Source organism: Salvelinus sp. IW2-2015, unplaced genomic scaffold, assembly GCF_002910315.2.
Source record: "Salvelinus sp. IW2-2015 unplaced genomic scaffold, ASM291031v2 Un_scaffold2378, whole genome shotgun sequence".
In the NCBI taxonomy this organism is placed as follows: Eukaryota; Metazoa; Chordata; class Actinopteri; order Salmoniformes; family Salmonidae; genus Salvelinus; species Salvelinus sp. IW2-2015.
The window spans coordinates 16,672-34,035 of record NW_019943702.1 but is presented as its reverse complement, the minus strand read 5'-3'; the positions used below and the strand labels follow the sequence as shown (position 1 = coordinate 34,035).

General features: G+C 44.2%; 1 protein-coding gene across 1 annotated transcript in view; it reads right to left on the bottom strand.

Moving 5' to 3' along the window:
* The window catches only part of LOC112073811 (VPS10 domain-containing receptor SorCS2-like), a 66,166-nt gene extending 49,181 nt beyond the window's left edge, over positions 1 to 16,985 (bottom strand). Inside the window, exons 1-5 of the mRNA XM_070440289.1 lie at positions 16,698 to 16,985; positions 12,132 to 12,296; positions 9,665 to 9,738; positions 6,567 to 6,631; positions 4,230 to 4,351 (exon numbers count right to left, since the gene is read on the bottom strand). Of these exons, the coding sequence (XP_070296390.1) occupies positions 4,230 to 4,351; positions 6,567 to 6,631; positions 9,665 to 9,738; positions 12,132 to 12,296; positions 16,698 to 16,985 (714 nt within the window). The remainder of the gene's footprint in view (positions 1 to 4,229; positions 4,352 to 6,566; positions 6,632 to 9,664; positions 9,739 to 12,131; positions 12,297 to 16,697) is intronic.
* Between the last annotated feature and the right edge of the window lie 379 nt (positions 16,986 to 17,364).

Sequence of the window (17,364 nt, the reverse complement as noted above, 5' to 3'; positions counted from 1 at the left end):
TTTCTCCCCACCTACCTGTATCTCTGTTCATCCTGCTTGACTTTTGTGGTTTCTATGGCTCCACACTCCTTCGCTGTCTCATTCTTTGATATTACCAATGGTATTATAAAATTTTGGTCACTAGTCTCTCCGATTTAGCCTTCTATTCTTATTAGTGGCTCTTTTAATACCTCTAGTTATCTCTACATCTGTACTCGGTTCTACGGTTTCGTCCTGAACCACTCTGACATCGGCCTTCCTGTTCCATTAATTATATAATGTTTACTTCCTAAACCCTTGTACAACCTGGACTTCACTTTTCTTACGGTCGTTACTCTGCCATTACTCATACTATAATGGGTAAACTCTGTCTCCCTGGCTACGTAACACCTTCTGACCTCCCTAGAAGCGTAATTAATAATGTATCCCTCTGCTAGACTCTTGTTTGATCAATTTGTACCTGACATGGACCTCCACCTGGTCACCTCCTATTTACTCCTTCCCTCATTATTTTTTCATCCCTTCACTATATTCAATGTATTTCATTATCTATCTGGTCCTACCTGCTACTAATACCCTTCTCTCCCGCCAACTCCTTTCCTTATTGAATTCTCCCTTGATTCTTACTTGCTGCACATCTCATGTTGTATACCCAACTGATCGCCACCCTATGCCACCTCTCTCATTAATGTATGAATTGATTATTTAACATTCTTTTAAGCTTACTGGCGCCTAACCCTAGTCTTTTCATCTTAATTAATTTATACTTACTGACTCTCTGCTCCTCTTCTCCTCTCACCCATTCTTCCGTTTCACACACTCTTATCCATGATGTCCAATTTATTCAGGTGAATAAATGTTTACTGTGGACTGTTCTTATAATAGTTTTGTTAACTTACTGCACTGATCATTCACCTTGGGTAGTAATTACGCCATATCAATGTGTTACTGCCCCTGCCCTGTTTACACTGACCCCTTTAAGTTCAGCCACATCCCCGTATCAATAGTTTACTGCCTCCAGCCCCCCCCCCTGGTCTACCCAAGACTCTGACCTGTTTATAGTAACTGCTGGCTCCTTATGTACAGTCACCTGAACCCTAAGCTACTCAAGACGATTCAAAACTCGCCTCATGACAATCTGATTCCAACTTACTCGCCTGTCAAAGTCGCGTTCAATATGTACTTCTCTACGGCCTGGCCATCTGTACAATCTTGTTGGCGTGATCTGACGAGAGTGAGAAAATATAAAAAAGAAAAGAAAAAATATAATAGATATAGGTGGTTATGCACTACTGGCCTTCTCTCTGTCTTCTCATCTTTCTCAAAATTCTCTCTCTTGTCAACTGCCCATCAGCTCCGGCCGTGCGCCTGTTACATCCTAAGTGTGTTAGCCATTGCTTCCTGTGACCTTGTAATATTGTCGTTTTTATTAGAATGTTACTGTGGCAAAATGCTAGCGCTGAGATCTGAGAAGACATGTACACTGACCTGTCATGTGACGAGACGTATAGATGTTACTACTGGCAGCACTCGCTGATGAAAGAGTCATTTAAATCGTGACTGTGCTGCTTACTACCCTATCCCTTAAATCGAGTATATAGATACGATGAGAGTTCAACTAGGACTGCGAAAACTCACTTTTACATAAATATGGTTACTTACACTTCCACCTTCTGTAATACGAGTGTGTTGATATTGAAAAATATGGGGTGTTAGGAACTGAGACTGGGAGAAGACCATGAAAGTTACTCAATGGACATAGAGATAACTGACCAGTGGAGTTGAACACAGAGAGAGTATGATGAAATGAAGGGTGTTGGACTACGAGCACTAAATTGAGAATAATGTGAAGATAGAGACAGTTACAAGTAAAGTGTGAGAGAAGACATAGAGAAGAGATGTGGAGAACAATAGACGAGGTCTGACCTGTAGGAGAACATTAAGAGGACATATAGATATGCTTATACCTGCTAGTGAGAGCGCCATTTACAAAGACTGACAAACATGCCGAGGAGACATCTTGTCGTAAGAATGGAGTCGAAACTTAGAGAATTGAGAGGTACGAGACATAGAGATAAATGTCTATTCACTTTAAAGTGTAGGAGAACTGAGAGAGATGGAGGAACAATAAAAGAGACTGATGAGAACATAGGAGAAGATGAGAGCAGACATAGAGACAAGAGAGTGAACTTATACTTCTATTTATAATGTTTCCCAGCGTAGCAGTACAGTTAATTTACACGTGATAATAAGCTAGACCCCTGTGGAACATATAAGATTGAGTGGAGGATGATATTAACTAACGATGGCGAGAGAAGAAAAGTGGACATAGACAGATATTGAGAGTGTACAGCAGGAGACTGACAAATAAGAGAGAGTGAGTAGGACAGTGACAGGAGATGTCTTATGGAGAGACATAGACGAGAGTTGAGAGAACAAGAATGAATGAAACATAGAATAAAGTAATGCAGATCAAAAGGACGTGTGACGTAGACATATGATGGAGAATGGAGAAGACATAGGAGAGAGGGAGAACTAGAGAGCGAGAGAGAAAGTACATAAGAGAGCAGTAGTAGTACATAACACCACAAAGTGGAGTGATACCATTGGAGGAGAGATGGAGACATAGAATGGAGTGAGCCTATGACATAAGAGGAAGTGGGAGACATAGAAGAGTATTAGGACGAACTTAAGATTGAGATGGCTAAACATGAACGAATGTGAGAAAGAGAACGAGAGAGAACATAAGAGAAGAGTAGAACATTAGAGAAGTGGAGGGAGACCATAGAGAAGATGAGGAGTGTATAGACAGTGGAGGAATAGAGAGGAGTGGAGAACATGAGACGGATGGAGAACATCAGAGAGAAGTGAGGATACATAGAGGAGATGGAGGACATAGAGAGAAGTGAGAGACATAGAGAAGAGTGGAGGAGACATAGAAGAGTGAGGAGACATAGAGAAGAGTGGAGAGACATAGGAGAGAGTGAGAGAACATAGAGAGAGTGGAGACATAGAGAGAGAGTGAAGAGACATAGAGAGAGAGTGGAGGAGACATAGAGAGAGAGTGGAGGAACATAGAGAGAGATGAGGAGAACATAGAGAGGAGTAGAGAGAATAGTAGAGGAGAAGACATAGAGAGAGAGATGGAGGAACATAGAGAGAGAGTGGAGGATACATAAGAGAATGGAGAACATATATAGATACTACTATAGATACTACTATATATACTACTATAGCTACTACTATAGATACTACTATAGCTACTACTACAGCTGCTATTATATATACTACTATAGCTACTACTATATATAATATTATAGCTACTACTATAGATACTACCATAGATACTACTATAGCTGCTTTTATATATACTATAATAGCTGCTATTATAGCTACTATTATAGATACTACTATAGCTACTACTATAGATACTACTATAGATACTATTATAGATACTACTATATATACTACTATAGCTGCTTTTATATATACTATTATAGATACTATTATAGATACTACTATATATACTACTATAGATACTACTATAGATACTACTGTAGATACTATTATAGATACTACTATAGCTACTACTATAGCTGCTATTATATATACTACTATAGCTACTACTATATATACTATTATAGCTACTACTATAGATACTACCATAGATACTACTATAGCTGCTTTTATATATACTATTATAGCTGCTATTATAGCTACTATTTCAGTATAGCTACTATTATAGCCATTAAGCCCACTACTGACAATGGGAGCTCCATCATATTACATGTAATGTCCTTACAAACAACCATTCCTTAATATCTTAATATCTTACAAGCAAGCGTTCATTAATATTTCATAAGCAACCATTCCTTCATATATGAATGCCAAAGTGTGTAGATTTAGAGAGGGACTTTTCAATAATTAGGATGTCATTAGGATTTTATGCAGTGGTACATACAGTATGGTTGATTTCATATCAGATTTTTTTTTGTATGTTTCTGTATTTATTTTGTTTATGGTTTGTCTATGAGATGTGTCTGGAACGTTGTCCCCCCCTGCTGCTGTCTTGGACCAGGTCTCTCTTGAAAAATAAATGTGATCACAATAACACTACCCTGGATAAACAGAGGTTGTATAAAATCAAGCAAGCTGCCAACGGGGGTAGTCTATACCATTGTGGCACATTATAACCAAACAATCATGAAGACATGTCACAACTGCAAAGGGTTTTATAATAAATGTGTCTTTACCTTGACAAAGGTGTAGTCGTCCTGGACTGAGAGAGAGTTGTGGTCAATCTTCCCCAGGAACTGAGCCGTTACGGTCTTGTCTGAGCAGTTCTGGATCAGACAGGTGACATACAGGTACCCTGGGAACAGAGAAGTGAGCAGCTTTTAGAGCCCCACCCCCAGAACACACGTTATTGTAGGGGACAATGTAACAATGTTTTTCAGAAATATATTTCATTGCGTAAATGTATTTCTTGGTTTCATTTCATTTTGATAAGACATAAAAATCCAATGAATTGAAGGTTATTTGTTGATGTAAAAAATCTAAATGTACCGATGTTTAAGGTTGTTTCATTAGATTTGGAGTGGGGTAGGGTTACGCTGAACCCTACTGAATTTCACACACAGCATCTGCATCAGCAACAACTCTAGTGGCAAGAGTCGTCAGGGAGATGACAAGCTAGCGATGTTGCCATGGGTGAGCCTTGGAAGGGCATAAGCCCACCCACTGGGGAGCCAGGACCAGCCAATCGGAATGAGTTTTCCCCCACAAAAGTGCTTTATTAGACAGAATTACTCCTCAGCGCCCCAAGGAGGCCAAGATGGCTGACAAGGACTTGGGAAAAATGTGCAGCTGGACGGTAAAACGAAGGTAAACAATGAGGAAAATAATAGTTGTGGCCCTACAGACATCGATTACCACATATAAGACCGCCGTGGTTACCGTGGTTACCAACATGAATTACGTGGATAGTGTGAAAGACTGGTTGATGGTACGAGGAGATGTTTAATAGAGTTAAACCCGGTTAACCTGTTTATGTGAGTTTGTGTAGACCTGTTCAGTGTGTTGCTGTACGTATCTGGATGTGTGACTAGACGACAGTGTGTCCATGTGTCTGCATTAGCAGCCTCGCCGCTCCCCACATCAATCTCCCTAACGACACACACAGACCCTGCCAGCCTCCCAGCAAGCCTGCCTCATCCATCAACCCTCCACCCCTACCTCCCATCTACCCCCTCATCACTCACCATCCCTGGGCATAGACCCTAGGCAAGTCCCAGGCTTGTGTGCTGGCCTAGGCCTCTCTCTAGGGCTCAGGTAGATTATGTGACCAGGCCACCAGGCCACCATCCGTCCCCCCTGGTACCTGCCATCGTTTAACCTTGACAGGACCCAGGGTGACAGGGGGGCGCAGGGGGAACAGCTTGGCCTGGCATGCCTGGTCGCCCAGGCCCCTCTAACCCATCCGTCTGGAAGTGGGAGCTGCCGTGCGATGGAGAGGTGGGGGGAGGGTGGGGGAGAGAAGGACCATGTGGCTCTGCCTAGCCCAGGGAAGAGCTCTCCTGCCTGGGCAGCTGGGCCAGACAGACAGCCTCTCTGGTTCTCTGAAAAAACATGGCCCAGGCTTGTTCCAGATGACAGGTTCCAGACTCTAAGCTGCATGTTCAGTTCCCCATCAGAAAGTATAGACACACCTATGGGATTTGGAAGTTGTTTCTCACTTTTTGGGGGGGGAAGATGATTCGTTTTAAGTGACTTCATATCAGGGGAGATGTGTTGAGTAACAAACAAGGCATTAACATGTTCTGTCCTTCATTTGTCCTTCCTCTCCTTCTTTTCCTGTCTTCCAGTGTCAGTCTGTTTTATTCTCCTGGTCTACTCTGTGGAATGATGGGTTGTCAAAGTGTACCGAGCGGGAAGACATGGCTCAGCATTTTAAAGCAAACACACATGAATTCTAACATAGGCATGCAGACACACGCACACACCCACACCCACACACACACACGCACACACACACACACACTCCTTCTACACCCTCCACGCTACACACTCCTATTACCCCCTTGGTGGGTAGTGCAGAGCTAACCTGGCTGGCTGCTGATATGACAATCCACTCTGACTGGGGACCTGGGCACTGAGTTCCCCCTGACTTCCCTCTGACTTCCCTCTGACTTCCCTCTGACTTCCCTCTGACTTCCCTCTGACTCCCCCCTGACTTCCCCCTGACTCCACCATGACCTCACTAGAAGGTCAACCCATCACCTCCTTCATTACCTGAGTCTACACTGAGGGTTCCGAGGCAGATGAGGGACAGGCCAATAGGAGGAGAATGAGAGGGATCGAGAGGGAAAGGTTATTGGTGCCTGTGGGAGTGGAACAGACAGTAGACTTGTCTTGAATGGAGAGGAGGAAAATGAGAGATGGGTAGTTGAGGGTGGCAATGTGTGTTCAGGGGATTCGAGAGGAAGTAGGTGTACTCACTTTGTAATCGTGTATAGTCAGTGAGAAAGTGGGTAAGGAAAGAGATCACAGATAATCCAGACATGCACACTGAAAGAACAGCACCTTACCTCCACTTGTGTCCTGCATCTCCATATGCACCAAGTCAGGGTCCACATCTACATCAGCCACAGACCTGAGACAGAGGAAGCTAGAATTCAAGTTGAAAGTTGGAACAACAGAACTCATCTTCTTGTGCACTTCACCCCCCTTCCTCCCCCTCTCTCTCTCTTCCTCCCTATTTCTCTCTTCCCCCCTCTCTCTCTTCCCCCCTCTCTCTCTCTTCCTCCCTATTTCTCTCTTCCCCCCTCTCTCTTCCCCCCTCTCTCTCTTGCTCCCTCCCCCCTCTCTCTTTCCCCCCTCTCTCTTTCCCCCCTCTCTCCCTCTTCCCTTTGCCCCTTTTATCTCTGATTAGAAGTCAGTAGTGAAGTCTGTGAAATCTCCTCAGCTCTTTAAAGATATATGTTAAATATATAAAACCTCCATTAAGGTCCGTATAAAGAGCCTGTATGTGCAATTACTGTAGCAAGTTGTGGAAGAGAGTGAGAGAAGGAAGGAGGGAGGTAGGGAAAGAGGAAAGGAGGGAGGGAGGGAGAGAGAGCACAACTCCTTTTTGTATTCTATCAAACTTCTGCCATAATATCAGTATTCTACTCACATAGTTTGGCATTCTATGAGAGGTTCTTTCCGTCTGCACATGGCCATCAACACCACACGAGCCACAAGTTCACGAAACCCGTAACCAGTTCACCTCAGTTCTATTTCATGGGATAGCCAGTAGCCAGTAACAACCTCTAAACCCAACTCTGAATAAGTAGAGAAACAGAGTTGTATAAAGCATCAGTGTCTGTGGCATCCATCTTGTCGGACGGATCACCCCGTCAGATAGTAGCTGACTAGCTCTTTCAAGTGAACTTGATTTATCAGGATTGGCTTCCAGACCATTCTTCTCTTCCACAGGGAGAACAAGGCTATTACAGGCCTAACAATCAGCTAATGCTGGCCTATCGGAGAGCATGGATGCTTTGAGAGGCTTTTAAAGGCCCAGGCGTTTTCCCTGTCAGCGCATGTGGTCAGAAAGCACTCTCAGCCCTAGTGTTTTCTAGTTAGAGAAAAATAAAATCTTGACCCTACGATCTGAGCAGGAACAACTAGGCCCTAGACATATAACTACTGTCTCTCTGTTAGCATTTTACGCCTCACTACATACTGGATATTATTGTATTGTTCGGAGAGTTGCTGGCAAAAACAAATGGTGATGGTTTTATTAGTACTCAGTGGTTGGGTTTACACATGTGCTCCGTGGATTAAGTACAGTGGCTTGCGAAAGTATACATCCCCCTTGGAATGTTTCCAGTTTTGTTGCCTTACAACCTGGAATTAAAATAGATTTTTGGGGGGGGTTGTATCTTTTGATTTACACGACAGAAGCAAAATATTTTTTTATTGTGAAACAAACAAGAAATAAGACAAGAAACTGAATTTTTTTGTAGAGCCACCTTTTGCAGCAATTACAGCTGCAAGTCCCTTGAGGCATGTCTCTATAAGCTTGGCACATCTAGCCACTGGGATTTCTGCCCATTCTTCAAGGAAAAACTGCTCCAGCTCCTTCAAGTTTGATGGGTTCTGCTGGTGTACAGCAATCTTTAAGTCATACCACAGATTCTCAATTGGATTGAGGTCTGGGCTTTGACTAGGCCACTTAAATGTTTCCCCTTAAACCACCCGAGTGTTGCTTTAGCAGTATGCTTAGGGTCATTGTCCTGCTGGAAGGTGAACCTCCGTCCCAGTCTCAAATCTCTGGAAGACTGAAACAGGTTTCCCTCAAGAATTTCCCTGTATTTAGCGCCATCCATCATTCCATCCATCATTCCTTCAATCCTGACTAGTCCCAGTCCCTGCCGATGAAAAACATGATGCTGCCACCACCATGCTTCACTGTGGGGATAGTGTTCTCGGGTGATGAGAGGTGTTGGGTTTGCGCCAGACATTTTCCTTGATGCCCAAAAATATCAATTTTAGTCTCATCTGACCAGAGTACCTTCTTCCATATGTTTGGGGAGTCTCCCACATGCCTTTTGGCAAACACCAAACGTGTTTATATGTCCATTACATGAAATCCAAATAAAAATCCATTTCAATTACAGGTTGTAATGCAAAAAAATATATAGAAAAACACCAAGGGGGATGAATACTTTTGCAAGGCACTGTATAGTACATCACAGTTGATCTCTTATTTCCTCCAGCTACTGCCAATGTATACATCATAAATAATACCCTTTGAGATGGGATCTATATGTTCAAATGCAATGCATTGTGAAGTGTGAGGAAATTGCCTCTAAGGCCAGATCTAAAATCAGTTTGACATCTTAACTATTAGTGGTCAAAGGTCTGGATTTGGTTGTGTAATCTGATCCTAGATCTGTTATCAGACACAACTTCTGCTTGACACAGAAAGCAGGTTAGGAATAGCCTATCTAGACCCATAGTGAGAAGTACATTTTTTGGGGGGCAAGTCAGTTAAGAACAAATTCTTATTTACAATGACAGTCTACCCCAGACAACACTGGGCCAACTGTGCACTGCCTTATGGGACTCCCAATCATGGCCAGATGTGATTCAGTTTGGATTTGAACCAGGGACTGTAGTGATGCCTCTTGTACTGAGATTCAGTGCCTTAGACCACTGCGTCACTCGGGAGACCTGAGTTACCTCAGGCTGGAGTGTTTTTAACGCTCTGGCTTGGGATGATTTGTGCGTTGGGTTTGGACAGCTAAATCAACACAACTGGCTTCATAACCACTGATCTGGATCCAGCTGATAACTCAGACCTGTCCAGGTCTCAACACTACTGGCTTCATAACCACTGATCTGGAACCAGCCATTGTGAAGCAGATCATTTCTCTGAGAGAAGAAAACAGCAGGCAGTCTCGATATACGACCTTCTGCTCAGAACAGGAGAGAGGGAGGAGGGAGAGAGGGAGGGATGGAGGGAGGAGGGAGGGAGGGAGAGAAAATGGATGCAGAAGGGGATAAGAGACAAAGCTTGAGGCGACCTAACCCATGAGATCTAAAACTCACAGCCATATTTTATGTTGTAAAGGCAGAGTTACTCAACGGTAAATAAAGCAAGTTAGATTATAAGGACATATTTGTGATCAGAACTTACCAGAATATTCTGCCCTTGGTTACTCGTTCCTGCATTAGAGTCCACTTCCGGCCCAAATCCATGGACACGTAGAGCTGTGAAATTAAAACATCCAACCTATCAAACAACAGTTATTTACTCAGTAGAAATGTCATGAATTGATATTTAAAAAAAATCACGAAAAACAGGATTTGTATGGAGGTGAACTGGATGGTTGTCATAGATTTTCATGTCCGTATTGGTGATTGTGTCATCCCTGTTCGCCCCTCTGATTGTGTCATCCCTGTTCGCCCCTCTGTGTGTGTCATCCCTGTTCGCCCCTCTGTGTGTGTCATCCTTGTTCGCCCCTCTGATTGTGTCTCATCCCTGTTCGCCCTCTGATTGTGTCATCCCTGTTGCCCCTCTGTGTGTGTCATCCCTGTTCGCCCCTCTGTGTGTGTCATCCCTGTCCGCCCCTGATTGTGTCATCCCTGTTCGCCCCTCTGTGGTGTCATCCCTGTTCGCCCCTCTGTGTGTGTCATCCCTGTCCGCCCCTCGTGTGTGTAGCGAACTGGGGGTTGTGTGTAGTAGAGCGTAAAGTCCAGTCAGTCAAGCAAGTGAAGTTTACGGTTCACCTACACCAGGCCAACCTCCTATTTATTTAGTTACGCCATTCCATTGTGAGTGTGTGTGTGTGTGTGTGTGTGTGTGTGTGTGTGTGTGTGTGTGGTGGTGGTGTGTGTGTGTGTGTGTGTGTTGTGTGTGTGTGTGTGTGTGTGTGTGTGTGTGGTTGTAAGAGTGTGTGTGTGGTTGTAAGTGTGTGTGTTGTGGTTGTAAGTGTGTGGTGTGTCTGTTGGGTTGTGTGTTTGTGTTTTGTTGTGTGTGCATGTGCACCATTGATCGGCTTTATAATGAAAATGTATAGATTTTCCTCACAAGGTATCCAGCAGACATATGAAAAGAACAAAAATGATTTCACCCCTGAGCCTGTACACATTCCCCTACTGCCCACAACACACACACACACACACACACACCACACACACACACACACACACACACACAACACACCACACACACAACACACACACAACACACACACCACACACACACACACACACACACACCACCACACACCACGCACACACACACACACACACACAGTGTAATGTAAGTGTACATGCACTTACAATACACTTACAAAACACAGAATCTCTCACTGAATTCCAGAGAGCCACATTTATTCATTATGAGCAAACATAATAAAACTAGATGGCCAGAACCTCGTTAAATCAAACCTGACGATCACAACATTCTCAAAGAATAACCTTGATAGGAATCACATGGGGTGATCTCAAAAAACTATCTTTCCCTATAAACATATTAATATGAAATTATTATTTTTCACTGTTAAATGATTTTTGACTCTCCATCTGTAGCCTGGCCACATGGAGTAAAACCTAATTTAATTTCATGTTTAATTAATGGTTAATTATTAAAGTGGCGTTCCCTCCATATGCTGTTGCTACTGTGACTGTCTGAGTTATCGAAAAGAAGAGATCGAAAAGACAGAACATGCTGAGATGTCCCCAGACACTGGTCTGACACTGGTCTGAGTACAGTTTTGCACTTCCCTCTCATGACGGCTATGGTTGGGATCAGGGGAAGGTAAAACTGATCCTAAATCTGTGCCTTAGGGAAATTCTCTTGACCCACATACTCTCTTTTCAGCACTGTAAACTAGCATAATATGTCATCATTGCACCAACTATGAATAAAAAAGCCATTCTGTAAATAAAACAACAGTATGCTATTAAATGCTGTCTTTGCTGGGGGAAGGCTATCTTATCCTCCCAGTTAATTCATTAAGCAGCCAGGTCACCAGTGATACAAGTCAGTATTCGACGTGGAAACCGGTCACTAGGGGCAACGTTGTTCACTGTTACCTAGGTTTAGTTTTTTCCTAGGGCATAGTGGACCGGAATAGCGGACAGGCATCTGATTCCTAAAGGTTGCAAGTTCAAATCCAGCAAAATAAAGTTGTTTTTGAGATGTTTGTTTTAAGACTATGCCAAACCTTCACCCTTACCTTAACCATTTGGAGTTAATGCCTAACTTTAAGATTTCAGACTTACTGCCTAAACTTAACCCTAACATAAAAAATTCTGAGTTAATGCCTAAACGTAACCTTAAACACTTTGAAATGTGATGTTTGAGAAACATGAATGAACGTCTAATTCTGACGTGAGACTGTGAGAGCCAGTTGGAATTAAGCAGCACAGTGAAAGGAAGGAAAACTCCTGCTATGAGATTGTCTTTGTTGTAGACTTGTTGTCATAAAATGCTCAGGTTGGTAGTAAGTGGCCGGATTTACTAGAAAAAGCTTTTGATCGACTGTTTTGCAGTTGAACGATGGTGATTTTGTTCAGGGGAATCTCCTCATAAAAGAACAACAGACGTCTAGTCTGGAACAATCGGACTGTGACGTGGTCTTTTGATGGTGACCCACCTTGCCCTCCTTGCAGTAAGCCAGCACCTTGTCCTCCTCCTTAGGGTGGAAGAGGAGGGTCTCAGCAGTGAAGGAGAGGGGCTGGCGCTGGAAAGAGGAGCCCTCGTCTGTACTGATGAACAGCAACTGGTCCCGCTCGTTAATGGACGAGCTCACCAGGATCACCTGACAGGGGTGGGGAGAGAGGTCAGAGGTCAGAAGGTAGATAAGGATAAGGGATGTGTAATGTGGTAATATCTGAATGAGGAGTAGTGTAGTTGATGAGTTGTAATGATTTCGTTCTGTCAGCAGTCTTATGGTAGTTGTAGAGACACACACAACCCCCCCCCACACACACACACACACACAGCACACACACACACACACACACACACACACACACAACAACACACACACACACACACACACCACCACACACACACACACCAAACCAAACACACACACACACACACACAACCACACCCACACACACCCACACCCACCACCACACCCACACCGTACTCCCAATCAGGGCCATCTCAAGGTCACCAGAACTACATCACCGTGGTCTACCTCTTACTCAGTGGAGAGACACAATTGATTATCTAATAGTCTCTTTAATAGCTCATAAATGAAACAAATTGTAGTGTGGAACTCTGAGTTACCATCTCACCAATCACCATTAAGTGTTGGACAGGTTAACTCATCAATAGGCTGAGCTATGATCAACACCAACTTATTAGCCAATCAGATTGCTCAAGATCATCATCTGCAACACTCAGTCACTGAGCAAACCGTCCAAAGAGGAGAAAAGATGGGGCAAACTGTATACACTGAATGTGTGGCATGTTTATTTGCACAAGTTATCCTACTTCTCTCTCTTCCTCTTTCTTTCCTTCCTCCTCCTTTCCTCCTCTCTCTTCCTCTCTCTTCCTCTCTCTCCTCTCTCTTCCTCTCTCTTCTCTCTCTCCTCCTCTCTCCTCTCTCTCCTCCTCTCTCCTCCTCTCTTCTCTCTCCTCATCTATCCTCTCTCTCCTCCTCTCCACCTCTCTCCACCTCTCCTCCTCTCCTCTCTCTCCTCTCTCTCCTCCTTCTCATTCTCTCTCACTCTCTCCTCCTCTCTCTTCATCTCTCTTCATGTCTCTTCCGTCTCCCCTCTCTCTTCCTCTCTCATCTCTCTCCGTATCTCTCCTCCTTTCTCATTCTCTTCCTCTCTCCTCTCTCTCTTCCTCTCTCCTCTCTCTCTCTCCCTCTTGCGCCACATTGCTATGCCCCTCATACCTTAAGGATTACTAAGGACTCCCCACTCTGGGCTGTGTGGTTGTGTATAAGCGTTTTGTGTGTGTGTGTGTGTGGGTGTGTGTGTGTATGTGTGTGTAAGGGTTGGATGAGCGAGCCGGGTCTAAACAGGCTTCTATGTAGAGCCACGGTCAATTAACAACCCCTAGCCTGCCTGTTTGTTCTGCCTGCATACAGCTGCCACACCGCCTGTGGAGAGATGGGGAGAAGAGGCACTACGGAGGGATGGAGGGAGGAATGGAAAGCATGAATACGGAGGAAAAGTAATTAGGAGCTCAGGCTGGCAAGTGAGATTTTTTGTTTCAGGAGGATTGTGTGTGTGTGCTTGTTTTGTCCTAAAAAAAAGCACATATTCGCCAGTCCCCACAAGGAAGAAGGCTATTTTAAGCTTAGGGTTTAGGTTTAAGGTTAGGAGTTAAGGTTAGGTTTAGGGTTAGGAGTTTTGAGTTAAGGTTAGGTTAAGGGTTAGGTTAAGGGTTAGGGGTTTGGGGTTATGGTTAGGGTTATGGTTATTGGATTAGGGCGAGACATCGAATAAGTTAGGCTAGCCCTGCCTGCCTTATATCCCATTCCTTTCCTCATTGTAAATATGAATTTGTTCTTAACTGTGTTGCCTAGTTAAATAAATAAAAGACAATAAAATTACCTACAGTACCGGTGTTGCAGTACTGCTGACAACCTATGAGTGGTGCTGTTGTCAAGCTGACAGAACAGCCAACCTCTTGAAAAGAAGCCAAACAAGAGGAATCAAGGTTAAACCTCATAACGTCATGACAACAACTAAGAACTTTTAGGAGCCAGTACAAGGAGAGAGAAACTACAGTAACGCTCCTGAGGTCAGATTCTCAGAACCAAAAGCTTTTCATCACATTCCACCGCTCAAAACTGTTTCCTCCGAGTAACAAAGTCACGCTCACGCACTACAGTGCTCCTTTTGTGTGTCGAAGATAAAAGCTCTCCCGAAAACGTCCGGTGTCTACACTTGAGACAGCGTAGTGGGTGTATGATACACCGGGGGACTTACAGGAACACGAATACAATAACATGTCCAATTATGCCACTCCGTATGCATAGGCATCAGACAATTGTGACTTTCTTGTGGGAGCTATTCCCAGTTTCTGATCATATTTGAGCCGTCAGTGATTATTATTATATGTTTTTAAGGGTTTAGATCAGCTTTAAATATTGCAGATAGATTGTGGCTTCCGTCAATTAAATTGTTTGCATCATTTCCAATCGCCCGTCAGTGACTGCGCTTAATCTGTCCCGTGGGTTTAGTGAAGCAAAACAACAACATTGAAAGTCCCGTCACTTCCTCTAATCCCGGATGCCGATTGGTTAAAACAAGTTGTTCCTCAATGCCTAATATTTAGTCATACAATCTGTCATCAAACACACAAATCTGCTGTCTTAAAATACTATTACAGCAAGTTGTATCCATCTTTACTGATACATGTTGTGTATAATGGGATGGGGAAATGATGGTGGGACAGATCTGAGAACAGATCTGAGGACATAGTTGTTGTACAACCTGGAGAGACGAAGAGATACTAATACCAAATACTATCACACGGTGGACACACACACATACTTATCACACGTGACACACAACACACACTGTGTTTGCAGAGACCACACAACCCCCCCCCCCCCCCCCCCCACCCCCTCCCCCCACACGCACACACAACACACACCACACACACACAACACACACACTTACACACACACACACACACACCTTTCCACAGAGGTAATCATTGCAGACCAATCTATGATCTTTGTCTTCTTTCTGTTAGAAAACCAGCAATCTATGAGACTCTCTTTAGCAGCAACAGAGAACCATACACCTTACTGTCCCGGTCGCCCACATCATAGTTAAGCAAACATGCAAACATTCTCCATCGCCCACCTGATGTAAACTTATGCCAGTGCCATAGTAATGTGTACACTTTCGGAGAAGAACACAGTTTTCTAGTTTACTTTTTTTGTTGTAAACGTTTAAACACCCGTTGGTTAGTTTATTTCACGGTTTGCCATTTTCTCAATTATCTCCGACACAATTACTTCCACCCAATTACATATCAAATGAAGTGTGACTTTTCAGTGAGAGCAGGAGCTGTGCAATAGGGAGTGTGAGCCCGTGTATGCTCTGTATTAAACTAGAGAATTGTATTGTCAGGATCGCCTGGAGACAGAATTATATTGAATAACGTTATTAAAAATTGTCCCAGGACTGCTATGAGAAGACACACGATTATGAATAAGTCTATCAAAACATATTCAGAAATTGAGACTGTAAGAGAAAAATATGTTCAACAAGAATGTGTCACACACGACAACACACACACACACAACCACAACACCACACACACACACACACACACACACACACACACACACACACACACACGCACAACACACCACACACACACCACACACACACATCAGGGCAAAATTCCTGTAAATCCAGTTGGAGATTCCCGGAGTAGGAGGAATACGCTGGATATCGGAATTTATTTGAAGGGTCCCTGGATTTTGCAAAACCTATTCATGCGACGCACACACCATGCACCCACACACCTCATCCCACACATCAGAACACCTATGTGCATCACCATGGGCACACACACACCAACCCACACACCAGCACACAATCCTCAGTCCAGCACACCACTCAACCGTATGGCTTAGCCATCCAGGGAGAGGCTGGTGACAGATATATCCATTACACCGAGAAAGAGTGACAGCCCCGACAGAAACAGTAAGCTAGTGTCAAAGGTTTGTCAGGAAGGACCCCCTAACCAACACTACATCTCTTAATGCATTACCATAGCCACGTGGTCATTTATGATATTACTTTCCAGAGGCAGTATTTTACTACACTAGTGGGACTGGCAGGACACGACCCGGGCTCTGGCATCGGGGCTTCCATCTTTGCTCTGATCATGGTCTGAAGACGTATTTTAGCATTGTTCAACACAAAGACAGAGAGATTCAAGAGAGAGAGAAGAGAGACAGAGAGAGAGAGGGGAGAGGAAGAGGAGAGACAGAGAAAGAGAAGAGAGAGAGAGACAGAGTCAGACAAGAGAGAGAGAGAGCGAGCGGAGAGAAGTTGAGAGCAAGAGAGAGACAGAAGAACAGAGAAAAGAGAGACGAGCAGACATAGAGATGACAAGAGAGGGGAGGAAGAGAGAGTGAGAGAGAGAGAGTAAGAGAGAGAGAGAGAGAGAGAGAGAGAGCTCGAGCTCGCGTGTGGAGTGGTGCTGCCCTGTGGTAACTGATTCTTGCCTCATGCTCGCTGCGTGAGTGGTGCCTGCCTTGTAACTGTTCTGCCTCGATGCTCGCTGTGGAGTGGTGCCTGCCCTGTGGTAACTTGATCTTGTCGATCTCGCTGGTGGAGTGGCCCTGCTTCTGTGGTGAACTGATTCGTGCCTCGATGTCTGCAGGTGGATGCGTTGCCTGCTCTGTGGGTAAACTGATTCTGCTCGATGCTCGCAGTGGTGGACGTGGTGCTGCCCTGGGAACTGATTGCTGCCTCGTGCTCGCAGGTGGAGTGGTGCTGCCCTCTGGTAACATTCTTCATCGATGGCTCGAAGGTGCCAAGTCAGTGTCTTATCCATCATCAGACTGACAACGCAGATTGTGCACTTTACACTCCAACTTCTTTATGTTCCTCAACTCTCTGTCTCTCGTCTCCTCTCTCTGTCTCCTTCCAACTCTCTAATCTTGTCCATCCCTCCTCCTTATCTCTCTGTCTCTCCACTCTCTATCTGTCCTCCTCTCTCTGTCTCCTCCACTCTCTTGTCCTCTCTTCCCTCTCTTGCCTCCAACACTCTTATCATATCCTCTCCTCTCTCTGTCTCTTTCACAACTCTCTACGTCTCTTTCTGTCCCCCTCCATCCATCCTTCTTCCTCCTGTCTCTAACTCTCGTCCTCTCTCTCTCTCTCCAACTC